Below are 25856 nucleotides of genomic sequence, written 5' to 3'. Positions count from 1 at the left end.
AGAGAGTTTAGAGAGAGTCGCGCAAATGTCTCTCATACTGTAGTCCATTAACATACATTTGGTGAATAAAGCAATGAAAAACAACGCAACGTTTTTATGTGGTGCGACTGTTTAGGCTGCGCTGTTTGGGATTCGCCCTCGTCTCTGTGTGCACTCGTGTTTAAGTGCCCTCAATAGTGCACACACGAGAGACACGTTTAAAAAAAAACAAGCAATACATGAAATCATTCTGTTGTTGACAGGGCACAATACAAACAAAATTATCTCCACAGTATTCTCTTTCTAATAAAAACATTTGTTTATGTCTTAAGTGTATGTATACAGTCAGAAACCAGTCTGTGCCTATTTGGTCTTAAAGAGACGGTAACCTCAATTAACCTACTTAAGTCTGTGTCATTAATGTTAATCAAACAACCAAAGACAAAGAGAAAATCACTTCTGTAGCTCTAAAAATAATAATATATTTAAGTTATACAATAAAGACAGTGTTATGATTCATTTAATCCCACCCCCTTTTTGCTAATCCAAAAAATAATCAGATCCGTGCCTCAAAAACTGTAATGTGATCCGAACTGATTTAATGTTTTTTATTATCGTCAGAGTTTGGTTGTCATCAAAAGTCTTTAACTGATTTGATTAAACTAATCCATTGTAAAGCATCAGAATTTATTTTGTGAAGAAACCGAAGAAGAATCCTGATCTGAAAAGATGTGCTATACTTAACACCTGCTGCTCTTCATTTAAGACTTTGAAGTATTGTGCAACAATCTCTTTTTTCAATCTTTCCATTCATCAGTCTAGATCAGTGTCAAATGGCCTTCCTTTCTGATTTAGCAGTTACGTGCAGTAACCTTGAGTTTCTGATGTGATAAAGGTTTTTTCTGTTGAGGATCATTGTGAACAGATGTAGTTGGTTTAGTTTTAGTCAGCTTCTGTATGCACATTGATGCTGTGAGGCAGCAGTGATATGTGATTTGCGCATGCTGGGATTTTCCCTCTGTTTCTTATCACTTTCTTTTCCTGCCTTCTCTGTTTTGTCTCTCTGTATGCTGCCTATTTCCTGTGATGTGTTAGTAATGTTGACACCAAGGAACTGTGTGGTAAGTATCAGAATATCTGGATGTTGTTTATAAGAATGGAAATTTTGTTTGCATGGATTTATTTTGGCTGACGGATCGTCAGGCTAATATTTGGATATTTATTTGAGATTATCACCACAGGTGGTCAAATAATTTATTGGAGTGAGTGCTTGGATGCCTCTGACCAGATGCTTAAAGGCACACTCCACTTTTTTGAAAATATGCAAATTTTCCAGCTCCCCTAGAGTTAAACAATTGATTTTTACTGTTTTGGAATCCATTCAGCCGATCTCGGGGTCTGGCGGTACCATTTTTAGAATCTGATTAAACCATTAGCATTGCGCTCAAAAATAACCAAAGAGTTTCGATATATTGTCTATTTAAAACTTGACTCTTCTGTAGTTACATCGTGTACTAAGATCAACGGAAAATTAAAATTTGCGAAAATTAAGGACTTTGCTGCTGTAACATGGCTTGGTTACTTTCAATAGCAGGGGACTATTTTTGGGCAGTGTGTAATATCACTACGCCTCATACATAGCCATATTACATCTGCAAAGTACTTGATTATTACGCCAGAATGAGAGTATAGTTCCTAGCCATATCTGTCTAGAAAATCACAACTTTTAATTTTCCTTCAGTCTTAATACACGATGTAACTACAGAAGAGTCAAGTTTTAAATAGGAAAAATATCGAAACTCTTTAGTTATTTTTTAGCGCAATGCTAATGGTCTAATCAGATTCAATGAATTATGCTAAACTATGCTAAAAATAGTACCACCAGACCCGGAGATCGGCTGAATGGATTCCAAAACTGTAAGAATCAAATGTTTAACTCTAGGGAAGGTGGAGCATATTTTAAAAAGCGTGTGTCTCTTTAAAGTAAAATCATGCCTCTTTGTTTTTATTACATTGTTTGTACTTTTCTGAAAGATCTTTAATAGTTTTCCTTCACCTCTGCCCTCTGTTAATCAGACTACTTTGCCAACCACATGGGAGATTATGAAGGTGTGCTGGCATCTTTGGAGACCCTCAACCTGGCAATCCTCAAAGCCATGGACTTCACCAAGAAGGTCAGTGTCCTAAACATTAACCAAACTGTGTTTTTTCCAAGAGAAAACTCCTGTTGTTCAGTATTTACTTCTAATAACTTGAGATGTAAAGGCAACTTGGATGTGAAATTCCTTATGAGAAATGTTAAATAGAAAAGCAAAGAAGGAAATCATAGCATATGAAACAACCTTATTTGTGACCCTGGATCACAAAACCAGTCAAAAGTAGCACAGGTATATTTGTAGCAATAGCCAACAACAATACATTGTATGGGTCAAAATTATCTATTTTTTTAATGCCAAAAATCATAAAGATATATTAAACATATTCCATGAAGATATTTTGTAAATTACCTACGGTGAATATAAAAAAAATTATCATTAGTAATGTGTTGCTAATGACTTTATTTGGACAACTTTAAAGGCGATTTTTTTTCAATATTTAGATTTTTTTACACCCTCAGATTCAAGATGTTCAAAAGTTGTACCTCAGGCAAATATTGTTCTATATTGTACTATGGAAAGCTTATTTATTCTGTTTCAGATTATGTATATACTGTATCTCATTTTCAAAAAATTGACCCTTTTGACATGTCCTGTTGTCCAGGGTCACATTTATGTCTTTTTCAGTGGCGGCTCGTGACTGCTCATCCGAGGGGCGCAAATTCAAAATTTGCAAAAAGTGTTCGGAGTGTCATGTGTGTTGCTTGTGTTTTCGAAATATGTGTTCTGCGCATCAAATGATCCTATGTGCATCACGTGTTTTAGATAAAAGAGACGCTCATGTTCACAAAACACACGTAAGACACTCACTTAACAGTAAACTCTGATTACGCATGAGATTATACGAGTATCTGACAAACGCGAGCGTCTCTTTTATCATAAACCTTTTAGATGCATCTGCAGCAGGCACTTTTTTTGACAAGACACGTTATGATCATAGGATCACACAGAACGCATACTTTGAAATTACGAACAACACACATGACAGGCTACATACATGTTGTGACGAACTTCGCATCAAGCGCCCTCGAAAAAAGAAGTCACTGGCCGACACTGGTCTTTTTAAGGCTATCTTTGATAAATATCAGTTAAGACCAACCATAAGATCCATTTAGATTTTCAAACTCTTACAAAACTTTATAAATGCATAATTCTTACTGTAAATCTTGCTCAATTGCGGTAGCTTGGTGAATTATTGTAAATCACATCTCGCATCCAGTGTGTTTGCTATTAGAGGTCTAAAAACAGAAAGCCATTATCTATAAGTATACTACAGTAAATCCCTTTTCAGATGAGGAATAGATGCGGTGAGACAGTTAAGGGTGTGTGTGTCTGAGAAAGAGAGAGAGAGCATGCTTATGCTCTCATTGCGAAGTCTCTCCCACAGTATCACCTCTTGTTTCGAAGCTTGGCTTGCATTTTCTGTTTGTGGTTTTCTTCATTAGCAAGCTGGTGCTCAGTTAGACAGCACAGATAAACACTGAGCTTTAGCCACCACAGAGCTGAGCCACTCTCTCTGTCCCTCTTGTTTCTAAATGAGTATGTACTGTAATCTGATTTATAGGAGACATAAAATCTCTCTGTACTAAAGCTCTTATTTTCCTTCTGCTTGTCTGTGTTTTTCTCCCCTCTGCTTGTATTTCAATTCACACCCCCACCCAGCAATGCTGACAAAAATAATTGATGTCACTGAGGTCTTTATTATTACTGCAGGTTAGCGTTCTTAAATACCTAGCTGAACGATAGTTGTAAAATATCTGGCCCAATACAAACCGAGTTTGATCGTTAAGAATGTATGGCCCTTTTAGGGAACAGTGGTTAGTGTTTGTCTGTGTACAGTATGTGGGCGCACGCTTTTGTTGTGTATTTGAAGCTTTGCAGCAGTAGCTTCTGAGATCCAAAACTATCTGTTTTAATGCAGCTTGCTTAACGCAAACAGACCCCTGTGATTCTTTTTTTACCACTATGTGTGCGTTAAGGTCTCAACAAGTGCACATTGTGGCTTCTTTCTCTATTTCCATTTTTTCTTCTATTGTTTCTTCTTCCACCCCTGACATTCTGCTATATGTATTCTTTTTTGCAACTGCTGCAATGCAATTGCATTTTAGGACTCAGGTGTTAAATTTCACCAATGTACCATTCCACACCATTATTACAATGTTTGTATAGAGCAAGAATATTAGAAGGAAATTGAAAAATGTGTTTAAGGAGAATACATGTGTTTATCTGTGCTTTTCAATAAGAAAAGAAAACATCATGACCACCCAGTTACCTGTTCAAACTAAGAGAGCTAAAAGTGTTGGGTGTGTGCACATTTTTGGATGGTAAAATCCAGCTTTATATGCAGAGATACCTATAAGTAATATATTGTAGGTTTATTTCTTCCCAAAAAGTGAAGAGACTGAGGGGCAGGGTTTAGGTTAATCCAGGACTAGGCCTTTTTACAAACATACCTTACAAAAAACACTACAGGTGTGCATCTTAAGACAAAACAATGTCAACAAAATATGTTGAAATGAGGACAAAGTGTTTTTAAATTAAAGCAGCTCAAACATGCATTTTTAGTCTGGGACTAGGATAAGCCCTGTCCAGGAAACAGCCCCTGAGTCTATGATGCTGTCAAATTAATAACATTGGGTCTCATTCAATCAATAGTTGCGTACGTTTTTCGTATTTATATGCACACTTGAACTTTTTTAGAATTATAGCCTAGTATTTGAGCATACATGGTTATTGCGTACAAGTGGTTTTAGGTTTTCTTGAATTTTTGCAATTTTTGATATGAAAGTTTTTGTTGAATCACGATTTGTTCTTGAAAATGTGCATATCAAACGCACAAATTTGTGCGTACGCATGCTCAGTGAATGAGACCCATTGTTCTCATTGTGTAAGTAATCTCAAGCACACGCCATCATTTTATGAACATTGCCATTCATTTGGGGCAGGGTTAACTTTTAGTCCAGCCAATAAAAGACTAGAGGAAATGATTTATTAAATTAGCAAATAACAATTTTGTCTGCTCTCTATTAACACATAAAGTAAGATTATCATATACACAGTATGTTTATATGTCTGTGTGTGGGATGGAGATAAATGGGGACACACACTGTGTGTCAACCACTTGGCTATGTATGTGTGTATATATACAGTACTGTGCAAAAGTGTTAGGCCACCATGCCACAATTAGATTTGTTGTTTTTGCAATGCTGTAGTGATCATATATCATTGTTTTTTCAGTCTCTTTAATAAGATACATCCAGAAAATACAGGAAATGTGTATATAGTATTAAAAACCCGATGTGTCAAGTTTTTAGGGTAAACTCCCCTTTCACTTGAGAAGAAGCAGGAAACTGCAGGATCTCTTAAACCTAAATAAAATAAAATCCTTATTTCTAATTTTAAAGAAATTAGTCTTTTTACTTCATTCTGCTCAAAAACGCTCAAGATCTGTTTAGTGCCAAGAGAGGTCACACTAAACACAGAAGATGCCTTTAGTACATATGTCCTGTATTTTCTGTTTGTATCTTAATAAAATAGATTGAAAAAAATATATAGATGGACATTAAAACCTAAACAACAAGTCTGGTGGTGGTGGCATAAGACTATATAAGAGTTTCATTGCAAAACAAGATAAATCCGTTTTTAACATTTTTGTCAAAACATGTTTATTATTATATAATCATGTTATTATTTTGTTTTATGGTGCTACTTAGGTTTATTTTTTAATTTATGAAGGTTTAAATAAAAAAAAACCAACTGCAGTTGAATTGATATTAATAGGCTTTATGCCCAGCTGCACTACTTCCTGAACTTCTGCCAGCTCCTTGTTTCCTGTCTGTCATTATTGGACAAACTGATTAATCCAGGTATGTCTGATTATTGTTGTTGTGACTACTAAGGTGAGGCACACCTGGATTTATCAGTTTGGCCAATAATGGCAGACAGGAAACAAGGAGCTGGCTGAAGTTCAGGAAGTAGTGCAGCTGGGCATAAAGCCTATTGGAATGCACAACCAAAAAATTTTGCAATGAAACTCTTCATATATATGAACCAAGAACACACTGCATAGTGTAAAGCTAAAATAAACTGTCATCCATTATACAGGATAGCAGAAAACCCATTAACCATGGATCATGGATAATTTGTCTACACAACATATTAATGTTATTGACATATCAACCTATTAAAGATCTATTTTATGTAAAAGATTAATGGCATTTGAAAGACACTGGGAATATTACAATATTTTCCACGTCTTTCCCTTTTGTAAAGCACAAATTTCATCTCAAAACTAAAACAACTCGTCCCACTTTAAACCAAACTGAAATAAAAAACCTTTTGACATACACAATGTTACATGGGCTACAGCTTCAATTTATTCCCTGTCCCTCTATCACAGTCGTATCTGTGAGATTTAAACCTTTCTTTATCTCAGTTGCATGAGAGACCATGATGCCTTTCTGAGTGTTAATAATGAAATAGCCCAGTCTGAAACCAAAGAGATGTTTGTTGCAGGCACTTGTATTGGTCCTCTTATGCCTCTCCAGTCCTCTGTTCTCTGGAGAAGGTTAAAGGCTGCTGCTAATTATTAATGTAAATGTGTTTTCATACCGCCCATGAAATATTCATGTCCTTGCGCACCAGGCATCAATTTGCACAGGAGCTTATATGTGCATTTTTAGTTGTGTGATTATGTGTAGGGACACACTTGTGTTTTGACAACGGTGAGAATGAATGATTTATTTCCCACACATCTGAAGTTGGTATCTGTCGTGAGCTATAACAGATTAAGATTTAGGTTTAATTGTGTAAACCTGATGATTCTTTTTATGGTCTCTAATACTTTACTAGATGTATCTAAATTGTGATTTAGTTAAAGTTAGTTAAGATCTCACAGCTGTAGCCTATTTAATGGAGGTTTGTTGCAGTGTCTTCTGTAAACGCTTCCTTCTCTCTGCCTCTTTAATTCTCTCCATGGAGTAAACAACACAAGAGCACTGATGTCAGAAAGGAGAACATTTTTCTTCTTCTGCTTTAACCTGTCAGAACCACAGAGCAAGGTACCAAGATCAGTGCCACCGATTAAGTCAAAAACCTCCCCACTGTCTTATCTGTATTGTACGCACAACTGATTTGTCGTTCACGGACGGATCATCTTGACGTTTTACCGTCTTGTGTGTTTTGGAGTGAACAGAAGAAGCACAGTATATTGTCAGTGTTTGATGTGCTATTTATAGAAAACGTATGAAAGCAACATTTTCACAACATCAGCGACGCTGCAGATCACTGATATCTTGTATAGAGTGCTGGCAGATTGTCTACTATATGTGATGCTGTCTTGTGTTGTAGGATGAACTCTGATAGTATATGCATAATAGTGAAGCATTACATTCAACAATACAATTAAAATGGTTGATTGTTTGAGATTTAGGTGTCATTTTCAACAAAATCACGCAGGCAACAGATAAAAAGCCTTTTTTCAAACACACACAATGGCCATCATTACCTCTGCTATGGCGATGCTAAAGTACAATACTTATACAGAACATGGTTTTAATTGGCCATTTAGCGACTGGAAGTGGCTAAATCAGGATGCCATTGGGGGAAGAAACAAGAGAACACCAAGAATTCATTAAACACATTTCATATTTCTTATCCGTTGCCTGTCCTGCACAAACCATTTTAATGAGCTACTCTCATTAGTTAGTTCTTGCTTGGACTTTACTTTACATTTTTAACTCTGAGCTCTCTGTTAGGACTTCAAATAGAGAAAGCATCGAGCTCCCTTTCTCTGCTTTTCTAGGGTTAAGATTTGGGTTTAACAGTGTTAACAATGATACAAGTTTCAAAACAATTGAAAGCAATGCATGTTGAATATTTCTTCTTATCTTTTTCCTCACATATCCATCTGTCTTCTATTTGAGTAGTCTTTTATCCATCCTGTTCAGGCTCCTGTTCGACGTTGTGCTATAAGTGTGTGTTTCCATGCATTGAAGTGTGTGACTTGTCGGTAGAAGAAAGCACAGTTATCGTAGGTGTTGCTGCTGTTTAAAATGGAAATGCAGAAATTCATTTGAATGCTGAGCGCCTTTTGAACAGGGTGCACCCCGAAGCATTTGTTTGATGCCTGAGTTGATATTAATGAGGCTGTCACATGCCAAACAGTAATTATGCATACTGGATGGGACTTTGGTAGCATGGTACAGGGTGGGCTGGGAGCTCTTTTATACAAGTTTACCTGGATTTGCAGAGATTGACATAATTAAATAGAGGGATGTGGCAGATGGTTTTAGGATCGCTTGGTAAAATACTGTTAACCGTCAGCTCGGATTCACTGTACAGTTAGCAGTTGTCCTGACACTGCGTGCTAATAAGAGTTTCATGAGGTTTTTGATTCTGGAAGCAAAAATTTAATCCTATTTATTTATTATTATATAAATATATTACTACATTTGTGCATTAATGTTTTAGGGATGCTCTGATCAGGTTTTCTGCAAAAGAGATATATACATTGTATACGCTGGTTGATGGGGATCTGAAGGCGTGTCACGCTGCATGCAACAATAAAATATACCCATGTACTGTTGCATGATTTTAATGATATCGCTGTTTTATAGGAAATTTTCAATTAAATTTGGAGTACAGTTGACAAGTAAACAACCACCTCTCTTTTCAAAAATTTTGGTAACACTTTACATTGAAGGGCACCTATTATGCAAAATCCACATTTACAAGATCTTTGGACATAAATTTGTGTTGGGAGTGTGTGGACACAACCACTCTACAATAAAAAAAATCCACCCACTCCTATTTAATCCCCATTAAACCAAAACAGTCTAATTAGGTATGCTCTTTTGATTATCTTTGTTAATGTGATGTCACACTGATAAAGCCCAACCCACCGCCACTGACTGACAGTCCTGCATTACCATAGTTTCTGCCCTCAGCGAGTTGCACGTTATCTGCCATATCTTAATAGTGAGATACTATTGTCTCAGACTGTATTCACAGGGATCAGATCTATTTTAACTGAATGCGCCGTCTTTTGGTAAGGGGTTGAGGAGCAGTAGCTCATTTGCATTTAAAGTTACAGACACAAAATAGGGCATTTTTGCTCCGACCCAAAAAAGGGGCATTTTGAAAATGGCAATAACAAATGATTTGTAGGGTATTTTGAGCTGAAACATAGGTGTCCTTTAAGGCTGTACTACTGTATATGTTAACATGCATTAGCTTACATGTTAGTAAGCTAACAACATTTTTTATTGTTAGTAAATGTAAGCCAATGCATTAAAATGCACTTATTTCATTGCTAAAAAAAGTTTTTTTTTTAATAATACAATGTGTTCGCGTGGTTTATGGTTAAAAACATTATTTTCCACATACCAGACATTTTGGTAGCTCCAAATTTCCCTGTCTTCCTGAAAGTCATTGATTTGAAAAGCGCTGTGTCCCTGATTGGCCAGCTAATCTGTACGTTGTGATTAAAGCCCGACCGATATATCGGCAGGCCGGTATTATCGGCCGATATTAGGCATTTTCCAAACTATCGGTATCGGCATTCATAATATGAAAATTAAATCAAAATGAATATTAAAAAAAAAACGGATGAAACAGCCTTCAACCATGTCATGAGTGTTGCCGTTGTATAGTTTGTATAGTTTGTCCACCATAGGGGACTCTACAACCTCCCTGTTGGCAACACTCGTGTATAATGCGTCACACATCCTGCAACCTGCTGATCCAGCCAGAGTTGGGCAGAGAGAACAACGGTTAAGTGAGTTCATGGTGAGTTGGTCACGAGACAATAAAAGAAACAAGTTTCTTTTAAAATGCATTATCATATTATTTTAGTTAAAACTCATAAATAACTACAAATAACTAATGTTAGGGAAATCTGTTAATGTTTTGTTGCGCGTTTCTAAAAAAAAATATATATATCGGCCGATATATCAGAGTATCGGATTTTAAAACCAACAAACATTTGTATTGGTATCGGCCTTCAAAATCCTTTATCGGTCGGGCTCTAGTTGTGATTGGCCTGAATACCTCAGATGTCAGCCAGAAATGTGACGCTCCTTACCATGTTTCAAAGATTCGGTCATAAATGCAATGCTAACAGGAGTTAACTTTCAAGCTGTGAGTCCAAGCGGGAGGAATTATGATAATGTCGGTCTTGTCTACATCACCAATCCCAGGAAGTAAACTGTTGCCCACAATCCGTATGTTTGTTGTAGTCCAAGAAAAGATAATTATGTTGGAAACACGTCATCGTTTACTTTGGGGTTTGTACGTTTTGCATATCGTTAACATGTACCAATACACACTTACACACCAAAGAACATGTAAAATTGTGAATCGGAAAATTGGTGCTCTTTAACTAAATACAATCTTATGTAAAGTGTTACCATGGTTTTTAAATGTACCAAAATAGCTTGATTCATGTATAACTTCACCCTGGTGACTTTGTTCCTATTTTAAACTTTGTAGAGCAATGCTGTGATTCTGTGAACATCTGATGTCCCAAGCAGAGGTGAAAGATTTTTCCTGGAAATAATATTTTTTTTAGCTGCAGGTGGGGCAGAACTGTTCTTCTTTCTCATTTCATGCTGACCTGAGGTGAGGAGATTTGGCCGTTACCTTATTATGTGTACAGTGTCCACATCCTGTGCACAGTCACACTCACTTTGCTCATTTGCTTTTGTACCTCGGTTACCTAGTTTCCCTGGGAACCACTTATAGCATTCAACGGTTAGTTTAGAGAAAATTATATGGCGTCTGTAAAGAACACAGCATACTGCAGCTCTTGGATTGCTGAATGATACTTAACAATTAAACTTCATGCAGCGCTGCTAAATGTAGTCATTAAAATTACATTTTAAGAGCATGGAGTAGTAGAGATGAATGCGTTATCAAGGTAAAGTATTACGGCCACTCTTTTCCATATTAGAAAATTGAACAAGTTGTTAAACTCAAAAAGATTTAAAAAAAGAAAGCGTTACATAAAATTACAATGAGTAAATCATTGCAGTATTTTCATTTTTGAGTTTTGAATTCTTTCTATAGCTGTAATTTGAGAACTTAACAGGTGCTGTGTTTTGTAATATACTGTGTTTTCACCCATTGGCAGTATCTAGCTATCACATAAACCCCATTCACACAGACCTCTGGTCCCAGAAAATACCCGTAAAATTGCCAGACAAGCGTCTGTGTGAACAAAAACTCGTTCCGTTAATCTTCTGGGATCGTTGCCAGAAAGAGGACCTAGTAAGATACGCGGGTAACCCTCTGTGTGAACAAGAAGCCTGACGAATGCCGTTATGGGCGTGTCGAAGTGAGGACGCGCGCGTCATAACAACACAAGTTATGGTTCAGCTCCTTACAACGAGAGATAACATGCATATAAACATTCACCACGAGAAATGTTGCAAACTAGATTGAAGCAGTTATCAGGAAATGATAAATGAGACGCATAAACAATGACGCACGTGCCGTAGTGAGGACGCGCGTGTCGTGGCAACATGAAGTTGGTTCAACTCTTTAAAATGAGGGATTTACAACATTCACTACGAGAAATGTCAGCAAACTGGACTGAAGCAGATATCAGTCAAGTTAGCTTGTTACTCACTGCGTTGAAACGGAGATCATTCAGCAGCATAAAAGAATATCGCGTCACGTGCTCATTTGAGCTATAATAAACGAAAATACCCACGCGTCATCCCAACAAGATATATCGTTCAGCTCCTCAAAATGCGGGTTTTAAATGCATATAAACAAACACAATGAGAAATGTCTGAAAACTGTATCAAAGCAGAAATCAGGGAGCTCGTCAAATATCCACTCTGAAGCTGAGATCATTCATCAGAATAGAACTGTGCGTTCACGCGCTCCTTTGTAGTCTTATCATAAACAAAAATGCACGCGAGTTGTTTCTGGAGGGAGAAATAATAAATAATATGCAAACTTCAGACGCTGCGTAGAAGAGAGGGCGGGACTTTCAACAGGTCACATGTCTTTCCGGGACCTTGTAATCATGTCGGTGTGAATGAATAAAATATCAAACGGTCCCGGAAAATTCCAGGATGCCTGTCCCGTGTATCTTACGGAATATCTGTGTGAAAAGGGCTATACAGTGTGCAGTACTGTACTACTGCTAAGAAAAAAATCAAAAACATTTCACAATCAATAACCAGATTCATTTTTAACTTTCTCTATTTTACGCATTAAAGCACAGATTCAGGTTGAATGAATATGTATGAGGAGGCAAGCTCAGAATTCAGATGCATGTGCATGTTTTTATGTTTGCCAGTGGTTTAAGGATTTCCTTGAGTTGCACGGTTCAGCACTAATGAGCCTGGTTTAATGTCCAGAACTGCCGTATGTTATAAAATTGTTTTTTTAAACATTGCTTTGGCATTACTTGCGTATTGGTCTCATATGGTAAAGTTCATGCCAGGCGCAGTTCCGGTAAACACAGTTGATCGCACAAAATACTTTGTAGTTTAATCACTGTTTTCAAAGTAATTTTTTTAACATAAGCAAATAAAAAAAAATTAAAAAATTGCATAATAAAAGGTTTTTTTTATCGGCGCTAATTTGTAAATATAAGATTGCTGCTTCCCTTTAAGCGTATTTCAGTATTTAGTATCTTTCCATCTCTTTCTAAGGTGTGAAGTGGTAATGTCACAGGCATGTGGAGCTGTCGGCATTATGCTGGATATCTCAGCCGTCATTCATTACTGTCCTGACATTCATCTCTCACCTGCCAGCGTGTGTGAAACGCAGTCTGCGCTCCAGCGCAGCCCGGTCAAAGTTAAGGGCTACCACTGCGCTTCACTTGTTTATTAAACTGCTGAGGCTCCTTCTGTAAATCTCCATCCTCATGCATTTTATGATGAACTGCAATCCACAGCCCGAGATGTTTGTCTCACGTTGTGTTTTATGGCTCATTGCGATGGCTTGAGAATCGTGAACTCTATTGCCTGAATCCTACACGGCATTTCATTAAGCTTCATTGCTGGTCAAATTCATTGCCCGTGTCAATAAAACAATCCCAGTGAGATATGCTGACCTTTGCTTACACCTACAAAGCAAACAGTCTAAAGTCCTTTTTAGTGATTTATAGTTTTCTATATAAAATCATTCTGTGAAAATAAAACCTTGAAATCTTTAATATTGATTAAGTAAAATCTTTCATATTAAACTTTGATGCTCCATCATTAGAGACTTTATATTGTGCTTATTGTGTGGTCCCTTTCTTTATGGTGGAATTAAAAGAAATTCAATTTACTGACCCCTATATGCCAAAACTCGTATGATTTTCTTCCTTTCAAAGAACACAGAGAAATTTAAAGCAATTTTTCCATGCACATTTAATAGAGGCTTAATTTTTTTAATCTAGGGCTCCGCTGTCCTTTTAAAAACACTCCCTTTTATCACTGCATCTCATGCATTGTGTGGATAAAGAAGGAAAGTCTGATGATGCTTTGTGTTTTGTACAGATTATAAATACTTGCCTCCATCATCACCATGGCTTATAGAGGTAAGCACAATGGTGCAGCCCACAGCTGGAGCCGCCGATTTCCTGACTGCTGTCTCAATCAATGCGCTTACGAAACTGTCCTACCGTGACACAGATATGTGGACCCATGTTTGCTCATCATCTAAACTAAATCTGTCACTGTTATAGAGTCCTGTTTTTGTGAGGATAATTCCCCAACATCAAAACGCCTGATTAAAATTGCCTGAAAAACACTGCAAGAGGTGATTATAATTAGAGCCCCTGGTCTTGTTTGCTGGTGGTGGCTACAGTTTCAGAACAATCATTTTCTCAGCAATGCCTCCCACTGCATGTGGGGTGTGAAGAAAGATTTGCACTTTACAGTCGCTTGTTTTTGTTCTGTACTCTCTCTTTATATATATATATATATATATTCACTTTTTTATACAAGTACCCTGCTATGAAGGCTAACCTTGTGAGATGCCCTCAGGAATTCAAATGTCAAACCGTAAAAGGTCAAACCCACCGAGCATTTGATTGACATGCATTTAGTCATCTGATTTAATATGGTTTGCTTAAATGAGTGATTTAGAGTATAGAGCTGTTGTCTGGGGTTTACTCTTTTTTCCTTCAAAAGAAAGATGGGAGCTATTTGGCAAAAAGATGATTGTTAGGTGCATCTGCACATTCAGCTTGTGTTCTTTTCATTACTGAATTACATTGCGGTTTGCGGTTTTGTCAGCATGACTTGATCTCTAATTCAGAGGCATAAGCTGAAATCATGACGCCGCACATTGATTGCTGCTTTGCATAATTTATAAACAAATGCTTCTCTCATACAGCAATTAATGCGTTTACACCATTGAGATTTATTTTTTTGGATTGGAATATTTTGGCTTGTTTAATATAAGTAAATCAAAACAGGGAAAAACAATATGTGAAATCTTAAAATCTATCTAACCCTTCCTTCTCTCAACTGCTGTATTACAAAGTGGTCACAGGCGCAGGGAATGGATGGCTTTTACTTTTGGGCATTTGGTGACTTTGTAAAGGAAAACAATAAAGCGATTTTTTGGAGGCATTGATATTAACAGTATGTAGCATTGTGGCCAAAACTGGTATTGCAATCACAAAACTTGTGGCTAAAACTGGTACTGCAATCACACAACTAGTGCCCAATACACAAAATGACAACATAAACATCTGTTGAGGGCTGCAACTCAACTTGTTAAATGACAATATCCTGGCCAGACCACTGTTGTCAGTGATATAAGTATTTGAAATGAAAATTATTTCTCAATGTCTAGTGACATATCAGGGCCATTTTATGATTCATTGATATAAATTTCTTACATATTGTTCCTTTAAGAGTGCAATACAAATATTATAAAGTAGTAATCAGGTAATCATTTACAATTCTGAATGAATATTGTATGATTTTGTGTGAAACAAAATCAAAAAATTTTACGGTTGATTGCATTGTTGGTCAGAAATATGTTGTTTATTTGTGATTTTTGAATGAGAATGTATGTGTCTTTCCCTATCACTAAAATAACTGCCCAGATGTGCTGCAAAGATGGACACCTAATAACGCAACTTCCCTAAAAGTATTTATTATTTCTTTCTTTTAAAAGACATTAAAAATACATTTATTTAACAACCTGAATATAACTGCAGTGTACAATTTTATTTAGTCTACAAAAGTTTACATTTACACATTTGGCAGACACTTTACTTCAAAGTGATTTGTCAGTGTATTTAATTTTTTATATTTTTTAATCATGTATGTTTCCTGTGACCTGTATTGAGCTACCGAAACACAAGTTGAATATTTACTTGTTTTTAATTTTCTTTCTAAACAAGATCAACTTTTAAGTTCTAACACCCTGGGCCCTATTTTAACGATTTATGCTAATTTAACGACGGGTAAAATGGTTTGTTCGCCAAGCACACAGTCTAAAAGGGTTGGTCCTATTCTCGTAATAAGTAATGGGTGTGTTTTGGGCGTAACGTGCAATAAACCAATGAGAGTCTCAGCACTCATCCCCTTTAAAAGCCAGTTGAGGTGACGCCATGCCGATTTCATGGTGGAATTTGTAAACTGAAAACTAAGCGAAGGAAGAAGACCAACAGTTTAATATTGATATTAAAAAATTTTGTTGTTTTTATTTGTATTTAAAATGTTATTTTTTGGAATTAAAACCTTTTAAAAGTCATTTTCTTTCAGTCATGGAAGTAAAATGAACAGGCTTTTAATTGATGTAAATGGAAGATAGCCTACATGATCAGTGTAATCTCAAAAAATAATTTACAAATATGCAAAAAAAGGTTTGTACTTTAAAAAGTATTTATTTGTAACAAACAGGAGATACAAATTTTTACAAAAATGTGGAAAGCCAAAATGTTTCAGCACTCGGACAGCGCTGTAAGGGTTTTAAAAAGCATCACATAAAAAGGTTCTCATCGCATCATATCCACAGATACAAAGTCATCATATACAATAAATCCATGGGACAGCATTAAAAAACATTTCAAAATAGATGCAATATTTGCATTTGTTTCATGTAAAACATTTTATTACTTTCCAGACTACAGGTGAAGCTGCTCTTTACGCCTTCTAACATCTTATAATCGGTCCTCATTTATTTCCAAGAGACTCAATAATAATCTTTTACATTTTAATCATTCATTTTTTTATATTTTAAAGAATTGTGTACTGCTTCGCATCCATGTGTGTAATAAGCAAACGTGCATTGTCGTCTCGTTTATAGGCGCATATTACTAACGCGCTCATTAAATAACTAAAACAATATTGACTTTAGACTTTAGACCAGGTTTTAGTTGGTCAATGGGATAGTCTATTTTAGTTGCCTCAAAAAAGCAACCCACAAACAAATGCCTTTTCGGTGTAAAATTAAACGCAAATGCATTTGCAATATAAACAACGCGCTAAACGTGAAATGATAATTGTGCTGTGTTCAAACTAACAAAAGACACTTGCGTTGCGCATTGTGCCGAGTGTATGATAGGGCCCCCTGTCTGTATACTGTAGCTTGACTAACTTTCTTTCTAACCTTACCAGTGTTGAATTCAATCCCACTCCTTTGGTCAAAGGAACATAAAACAGCTGATATCGTGACTGTGCCTCCCTTGAAGATATACATGCTCTGCCTTTCACAGCTGCACTTTTACACTTTTTCTATACTTTATATTTAGAGGAAGACTGTGATTGGCTAGACTGTTCTGCCTGTAGGAGACAAATGAAAGCAGTAACTGTAACAAATTAACTTTTATCTTTTAAGATTTCAGAATCTGTGTCGGGTGCTCTGTGTAAGACACCTGCAGACCCCAGGGGGAAACAAGTGTGCATCTTTATCTTTCTGCATTGGACACCCACACACACAGATGCTCACAGACAATAATGGATACACGGCTCAATCATTGCTTTCCTACAATAGGATGTCTGTATTGTCATCTCTTCATTTTCTACCAGACTGGGATTTAATCCTGGCTTTGTAAAGTCTCAACAACTGTGATCCGGTGTTGTGAATGGATGTGTCCCCAGCTGAATAACAGCATTATACCGTTACTTCTGTTTTCAGGCTCAGCTAATGCGATTGTGATTGAATCTTTTCCCTCAATTCCCAGAAGCTTTGTTTAACTAGGTTGAGCCGCAGGTTTGGACCATAGGTAGGAGAGAACCTTAAGTTGACTCTGTTGTGTTCTGTAATTGTTGTTTTTCAGTTGTTTACCCTTTTGGCTTATTCTTGAGAACTGTTAAACCTCATTTTAGTTAGCACTGTGAAGAGACAGCTGGCATAATAATGTGTTTTTAAGATGTTTTGATCAGCAAGAGGTCAATGCTCAACCAGAGATGAAAAACAATTTATTAAAAAGCAATTTAATATATCGGTTTACAGAGATGAGCAGAGGCGCTGTAATTTAAAAAAGTAAATATGCTTGTCTTGTAATTTAAAAAAATATTTCTGTGAAAGCGTATGCCAGACAGAAATTTATAATCAAGTGCAGGCACTTTACTGTTTATTAAAGGAAAACACCACAGTTTTTCAAAATTTTACTATGTTCTTACCTCAGCTTAGACAAATTAATACACACCTATATTTTTCAATGCGTACACTTAATCTTTGTACAGTGGGTCGTGAATGTGTTAGCATTTAGCCTAGCCTCATTCATTCCTTAGGATCCAAATAGGGATGAATTTAGAAGCCATCAAACACTTCCATGTTTTCCCTATTTAAAGACTGTTACATGAGTAGTTACACAAGTGAGTATGGTGGCACAAAATAAAACGTGGCCATTTTTAAGCGGATTAAAATGAGAACTATATTGTATGGTGGAAGAGTACTTGGTTTGCGGCACTTCGACCTCGTCGCGCAGTAACATCATCACTCCTGACAACTCCCCTGCTGCGTCCGAAACCGCCTACTACATACTATATAGTACGCGAAAAGCAGTAGGCGAGGCGAGTAGTATGTCCGAATACATAGTATTCGAAAAACAGTATGCGAAAAGTACCCGGATGACCTACTACTTCCGGTTAGATTTTGCAGTGTGCATACGATGGATGCTTCACTATCCCATGATGCCCGGACGAGGAGTTATCCAACGAAGAAGAAGAGGCACGCGGCTGTTTTCGCGCTGAAATGACATGACGTGATTACGACGTATGTCACGTGATGTAGCAACATGGCGGATGTAGTACGTCCGAATCTCATTCATACTACCAGGATTCATACTATACAGTACCTACTGTTTTAATGCCAAGTAAGTAGGTACTTCATCTAATTCAGTACCTACTATACAGTATGCGGTTTCGGACGCAGCCCCCCTCTCGCTCAAACTTTTGTCAATATTACTGCGGCCAAGATCTGCTTAAAAAATCGCCACGTTTTCTTTTGTGCCACCATACTTACTCGTGTAACTACTCATGTAACAATGTCTTTAAATAGGGAAAACATTCAATTGTTTGGTGACTTCTAAATTCCTCCCTGTTTGGATTTTAAAAAATGCATGATGGGGACATAAAAGTGTATTGAATGTCAAGAATGACCCTTGTATATTATGAAATGATTCGCACATATGGACTTATCAACAAATGCAAGGGGGTGGTTGTGACTTCTGTAATAAATATCCTAGAATAACTGTTAGCTTTCATCTATTTTAAGACAAGCATACTAGACAGCTCTACTCAGACATGAGCCAATTAATCGTATCCTAGCAACAGCAGTCAATATGTTTCTTAGCAACAACATTTTGTCATATGCAAAATTGCATTTATAAAGGCTGGGACAAAACAGTCATACAACATGTCCCAATATAATGTGGCATTTTATTCTAGGTTACCTCGCCGCTGGCTGTTTTGAAACATCAGCATTGGATGTTAAGCATGATATGGGCATTTTTTAATACTTTTTCTTCCATTCGTTATAAAATAATGCTGCCCTTCGCTTTAAGTGGCAATACTATATACCTCATAATAACCTACTTGTTTGCATGTGCCGCCCTTATTATTATTTAATGCTTTCATTGCAAAGGACAAAAACTGTTAGGTGTCCCACCTTCAATTTTATACTAAAGGTGACATATACTACTCCAATTATGAGATCACACACTGAGCCAATTTCCTCCTCTGTATTACCTATCATCCCCATGATGAATTTTCTTGTACGTGCCATTGTTTATTCTGTTTAGGGCCTGTCTTTATGCATCAGATATAATGAGTTCCCAGTCTTTGCTTTAGCACAGGTGTGCTTGGGTGCCTCCGTCCAGTATGTCACTCATTGTTATTCAGTAATTCACCTCATCAGTTACACTTTCAAAACTGCCTAGAGCATATTTTACAGGAGGGTGATAGATCATTTGTAATTTGTTTTTGGGTGTATGTTTGATGCTGATGATATACAGTACCAGAAAAAAAGGAATATTTTATGACAGATTTGAACCCATATCACTTATGAAGTCTGAGCAATTATTAGAGCATCTCCAAGCATGATGTTGTCCTGAGAATTCAGACACATTTCACTTGGTTATGCATTTCATTACAAAGTTATGAACTTGGTCCATGCTGTGTTATTTCCCTGTTCGCTGATGTGTGTTTAGGATTTCGTTGGCACAATGTTGAGCTGCTGACTTCGTATACCGCTAGAATAAATCATGCTGAGCCATCCTAGCCATCACCATTAACACCTGGTGGCTTCTTGTTCAGCCAGGTGGACAGGACAAACCGTAGCGTCCTCCCCTTAGAATTGAATCTTTATTCATAAGCACAGCACCAAGGCCAGCAGAATTTTTTGCAGCTTCCTATTATTATTGCTCTGGAACAGCAACATGTTAAGATACATCCTGCATTTCATTCTGAAGGACTTATCTCTATGCCTTAAAGGTAGGGTATCACATTTTGAAAATGCTAACGGTAGCCGACTAGCAATGAAATTCCGATCCCACCCTCCATTCAAATCGCCATCCAAAGTCACGCCTTTTTCAAAACACATGAACACGCACAGATCAGACGGTCACATCTTATGTGTCATTCACCAGTGAGAAAACTTTGCAGTACAAAGTGAATAACATTACCAAAATAACCAACATAAACAACTGTTTTACATCAGAATTAGTTAAAGGAACAGTATGTAGGTTTGTGGTCAAAACTGGTACTGCAATCACAAAACTTGTGGCTAAAACTGGTACTGCAATCTCACAAATGGTGGCCAATACACAACATGACAACATAAACATCAGTTGAGGACTGCAACTCCACTTTTTAAATGACAATATCCTGGCCAGACCACTGTTGTCAGTGATATAAGTATTTGAAATGAAAATGATTTCTTAATGTCTAGTGACATATCAGGGCCATTTTATGATTAATTGATATAAATTTCTTACATACTGTTCCTTTAAAGCACACTTTCGGTTGTGTAGACGTAGTAACTATGTCGTTACGCTAATCCATAAACGAACACAAATTTCATAAGCAACACAAAATGTAATCATAGTAGAATATCTGAATCCATCTCAATACAAATAAATTTACCTTACGAAAATAAACAATGTAACGACCCTTTCAGACCCTTTGCCTCCTGCAGCTGTTTGCATCTCGTGGTAAAGCAGTGGTAAAGTTACCGATGTTAATTTGTGTTTTTGCTCTTTGCTGATCCAGGCAGTTTTTGCTGTTGTTGTTGTTATAAAACATATCTTTGGTTTTGTGGCTCCTGTGCAGGTTGTCAATTCAGCAGAAAAGTTTGCCATTCTCCCTCTGTTTACAGACGAGAGATGAGGGCACGTGAACGCGCCGATGACGTATATGGTGTCTCCGTGAACAGGCTGCACGGTGGCATTCAAATTACGCTTACGGGACAAAAAAGGCAACGTCCGTTCGGACCGAGATCTATGACTGGTTGAACATTTTTTGGTCCTACGCCTTTCACAGATGACATAAATTTCTACAAATACATTTAAACAACTTAACATAGTGATTCTGATCAGGATGTAAGGAGACTTTTAACCAGCATAACTAAAAATGTTTCTGGATCAAATGAGATACCCTGCCTTTAATCCCTTTGAAGGGATAAAGAGTGTAGGGGACCAAAGGACATGCTAAAGAATCATGATAGGGAAGTTCTGAGCTCTTCATGTATACCTTTCATTTGCATTCTGTGTATGCAAGCACACTTGGCAATAAATCTCTGTCTTGTTCAGATTTTTCCATCCACACTTTCTGTTTTCTTGTACTGATGGAGCACTACAGGCTGTCAATGCTCCCAATTTACTTTATTACTTCTAATGTAATGTTTTTTATACACTGTTGTTTTGAGTCTCCGTGCCATTGCGGCATAATTTACGAAAGACAAGCACTGCGGTTCAGTTTTTGCTGCCAATGCTGCCTTGCCATTTGGATATTCAATCGCAATCAGTTGTGAAGGCCAGAGTTGCTTTAAATGCTTACTGTGACTGTCTTTCTGCCCATCAGTGCAAATTTAGTGCACCTAGTTTTAGCATGCCTTGTTGTGAAGAAGTATAGGACTGGATGTTGACTCTTCGTTCTTTATGATGCCTCGGTTTTGGATTTTTGATCAAAAAATAAATGCCCAAAAGTACATTTTACTTTGAATATGTGTGTGTTTACACCATAAACATAGCCATCATCACACATTAACAGTGTAGGGGAAAGTTACTTTTAAAAGTAATGCATTAAAATATTAAGTTACTCCCAAAATAAGTAACTAATTATGTTACTTAGTTACTTTTCATGGAAAGTAATGCTTACTTTACTTTTTAGTTACTTTTGCATTACTTTTTCTTGGCTGAGGTTTGATCTCTTTCAGGCCTTGCAGGTGTTTTTTATGACTGAAAAGTTCTGCATTCAAAAATTGCATATTTCGTCACAAAAATGTCGAGCTCTGGCCTGTCATCTCAGTTTCTTACTCAAACTGTTCCCACACAGGCGTGTACGCATAGAGTGCATAATGTGACTATGTTTAGTTTAATTCAGTAAATAATTTTTTAAATCTAATTAATTAAATTAAAAAAGTAACTTGCATTACTTTTTTAAAAAAGCAACTCAAATATTAATGTTTACATTTAAAAAGTAATGTGTTACTTTACTCGTTACTTCAGAAAAGTAATATTATTACGTAATGCACGTTACTTGTAATGCGTTACCATCAACACTGCACATTAATGATCTTAAACGATTGAGAGTGTATGAGAAAATTGCAAACCATTTGTGGTTCAGACAGTGGCTCTGTTAGATGTTTGATTACAAAAGCAGTCAAAATGTCACCAGATCAATGTGTGCCAGCTCCTCTGATATCAATACTATTAAAAGCTTTTCAAATTTAACCTGTCACACTGTAGGTTTTACCTAAATTGTATCTTGTACACATATTGGTTCTGAGGCAGTTTGTTGTTGTGTTTATTTACAGTAGCTTTGTGAATCTTTCAACAGTGGCACCTCTTGATCATGTATTGCACTGAAGTGGAATAGTTACTTAAACAGGAGAACTTTTATAAATATGCATGCGTAAGATCTTCATCAAAGCTCTGATGTGCTTTAATCTGCATTCCCTACTTCGGTATTCGGTTCTTTGTTGTTTCCTGTCTCACTTGCTCTGTTTCTCACTCACTTATTGCAGGTGTATGAACGTGGAACTAACGTTGAACAATTTGTAACCCGCTTCCTGCTGAAGGAATCGGCCAATCAGATTCAGTCTCTACTGAGCTCTGTAGAGAGTGCTGTGGATGCCATCGATGAGCAACATTCATCAGTGGGGTGAGAACTGTTGAGTGTTTTTCTTGTGATAGATGACTTTATCTCAGTACTCAGAAAATGACCTGTGATTGCCAAAAGTATGTGAATTGGATGTTTCTTCAACATGCATATCTATCTAGGGTACAGTTCTATCCATAACTTTAGTATGTAGCAGATGCTTAAAGTGCCCAACATTTCACTTATTGCACAATTTATACTTATAAGCATGATAACAGGGCAGTGTTGTAAACTCAGAATGCAAAATGCAACCTCTGCTATAGTTGCATAGATTATTGATTATTGAGCTTCTCACTACACATTTAAAAAGATTTACTCACTGAAAATAATTATTATTATTCAAACGTTTGATGACTATATGTGGTAAAATGACAATTATTATGGGGAAAAAAATATGATTTCAGGTTGAACATTGTGCTTTGTTTCTTGACCTTGTTCTCTATTTTATGACCTAGATCCTACACCAGTAAAACCAGCCCACGTGTCCCAGATAGACGCTATGAAACCCCGGTGCCAGATTATCCTCCCAACAACAGAGTCAGCGTAAAGGAGAGCATGAGGAACATTAATACAGGTGCAGGTGAGATCATCACCATGCTTGTCATCAGACTTTTGCTGTTTCACAAAGTAAGGCCTGCTCAATTCTAAGTGAAGAGCACTTGAACCGAGTAGTCTGTATGGTGCTACTTTATTTTTAATGGAAACGTTACCTGGTTAACAGAGCAGTACAAGTCATTTCTAAAGCTATTAAAATTCCCCTGACACATAACATTTTTAATGTCAGGGGAGTTTTATATGTTTTTTATTTTATAACTTGAAGGGACACTCCAGTTTTTTTTAAAATGTGCTCATTATCCAGCTCCCCTAGAGTTAAACAATTGATTTTTACAGTTTTGGAATCCATTCAGCTGATCTCCGGGTCTGGCGGTACAACTTTTGGCATACAGTTGTGTTCAAAATTATTCAACCCCCCAATGCTGTTAAGGGTTTTAGATGTCTCCTTATATGAAACACCTGATTCAGTTCCTCAGCTTGTTAGTGTGTTAATTAAGGAGCCTGATGAGTGAAATCAGGTGTTTCATATAAGGAGACATCTAAAACATTCTGGAGGGGGGTCCCGAGGACTGGAATTGAGAACCACTGCCCTAGAGTACAACTTTTAGCATAGCTTAGCATAATCCACTGAATCTGATTAGACCATTAGCATCTAAAAAATAACAAGATGTTGGATATTTTTCCTATTTAAAACTTGACTCTTCTGTAGTTACATTGTGCACGAAGACCAACTAAAAATTAAAAGTTGCGATTTTCTAGGCTGATATGGCTAGGAACTCTACTCTCATTCTGGTGTAATAATCAAGGACTTTGCTGCCGTAACATGTAATGATATTACACAGCGCCTGAAAATAGTCCCCTTGGTAACTTTCAATAGCAGGGGGCTATTTTCAGGCACTGCGTAATATCATTGCACCTCCTGCAGCCATGTTACTGCAGCAAAGTCCTTGATTATTACCCCAGAATGAGAGTATAGTTCCTAGCCATATCTGCCTAGAATATTCTTAGTATGCGATATAACTATATTGAAACTCTTTATTTTTTAGCGCGATGCTAATAGTCTAATCAGATTCAGTGGATTATGCTAAGCTATGCTAAAAGTTGTACTGCCAGACCCAGAGATCAGCTGAATGGATTCCAAAACGGTAAAAATCAAATGTTTAACCCTAGGGGAACTGGAAAATTAACATATTTTCAAACAAAAATGGAATGTCCCTTTACATTTATAATATATACTCTAATTAGTGTTGTCATAGTGACACATAACATCTTGAATAATATCTATTCATATGAAGAGTTTGGTTCCAAAACGCGATAAACGCCATTTTTGAAAAAAATGAGTTACTGCCAGAATCAGTATTAAATCAGGTCAATATTTAAAAGTACATTCTTAATTTTATGCAAAATCCGATATCCGCCCTGTTATTCTGTCATCTTTTCTCCCTTTTTTCCCAAAGCGCCACTCCTCCTTTTCTACAGAACGCAATAAATCCACTCCACAAATTACAGCGCACCATTCACGCAATGTAAACAAACAATGGTGGCGCGTTGAGTACACGGAGTCCTAGTTTTCCTCATCAACTTTGTACTTCGTGATCAACAAACAAACAAAAACAAAATATTACTTTAATGGCATTGATAAACCTGTGATGGTTTTCTGTGACGGGAAAGAAACGTAAGCCATCAACATCTAATAATGTACGCGAGAGGCACTCGGGACGGGACACGGGTGCTTGTTCTCCCGACAGCATCAAGTTTCTCTCAAGCTAACACATTGACCCCAGAGGATCTTATGAAGAACTTTCCATTATTTTACTCAAAGTCAACAAAAATCGAGCAGGACCAACACATTTTACAACTTATCGGTGTAAAAAGTGTTTAGCGACGACGTCAAGTATAACCGCAGCAATGACAGTGTTCCTAATATGACAAAGTAAGTGTTTTGATTAATGCCTTAATGTTTATTTTTTTATCAGTGTATACCACTAGTCAACTACATGAATATAAAATGGCAAAGATGAGTGCACATTTATATCGGCTATTGATTCTATAGATTTATAGCATTTTGAAAAAAACTTGTCATGGATTTATTGCATTTTGTGGAAAAAATAATTCGTTTTTATAATAAATCTTAGAAAATTAAGTTATAGATTTGAATTTTTTATCTTTTTATAACGTAAAGATGCTATGTGAAAGTTTCTAACAGAAAATAGTGGGTTTCATCTTGTCACTTTCTTGGTATAGAAAACACAAAAAAAATTTACCGAAATTTGTCAAAATGGAATTATTGGGTTTTGGAACCAAATATTGTACATTTTTTGGAAACATCTCATGTATGTACTTGATTGAGAACCACTGTTGTAAAATCATCATGCTT

General features: G+C 36.7%; 1 protein-coding gene across 2 annotated transcripts in view; it reads left to right on the top strand.

Annotated features, from left to right (window-relative positions):
- The window catches only part of necab2 (N-terminal EF-hand calcium binding protein 2), a 96039-nt gene that overhangs the window by 44423 nt on the left and 25760 nt on the right, over window positions 1-25856 (top strand). For both annotated transcript variants that reach the window (XM_055174725.2, XM_055174724.2), the window contains exons 4-7: window positions 1075-1100; window positions 2056-2153; window positions 22791-22927; window positions 23380-23504. In XM_055174725.2, coding sequence (XP_055030700.1) covers window positions 1075-1100; window positions 2056-2153; window positions 22791-22927; window positions 23380-23504 — 386 coding nt within the window. The remainder of the gene's footprint in view (window positions 1-1074; window positions 1101-2055; window positions 2154-22790; window positions 22928-23379; window positions 23505-25856) is intronic.

Source organism: Misgurnus anguillicaudatus, chromosome 15 (assembly GCF_027580225.2).
Source record: "Misgurnus anguillicaudatus chromosome 15, ASM2758022v2, whole genome shotgun sequence".
NCBI lineage: Eukaryota > Metazoa > Chordata > Actinopteri > Cypriniformes > Cobitidae > Misgurnus > Misgurnus anguillicaudatus.
Note: the sequence above shows the minus strand (reverse complement) of the source record. Positions and strands in the feature narration are given on the sequence as shown.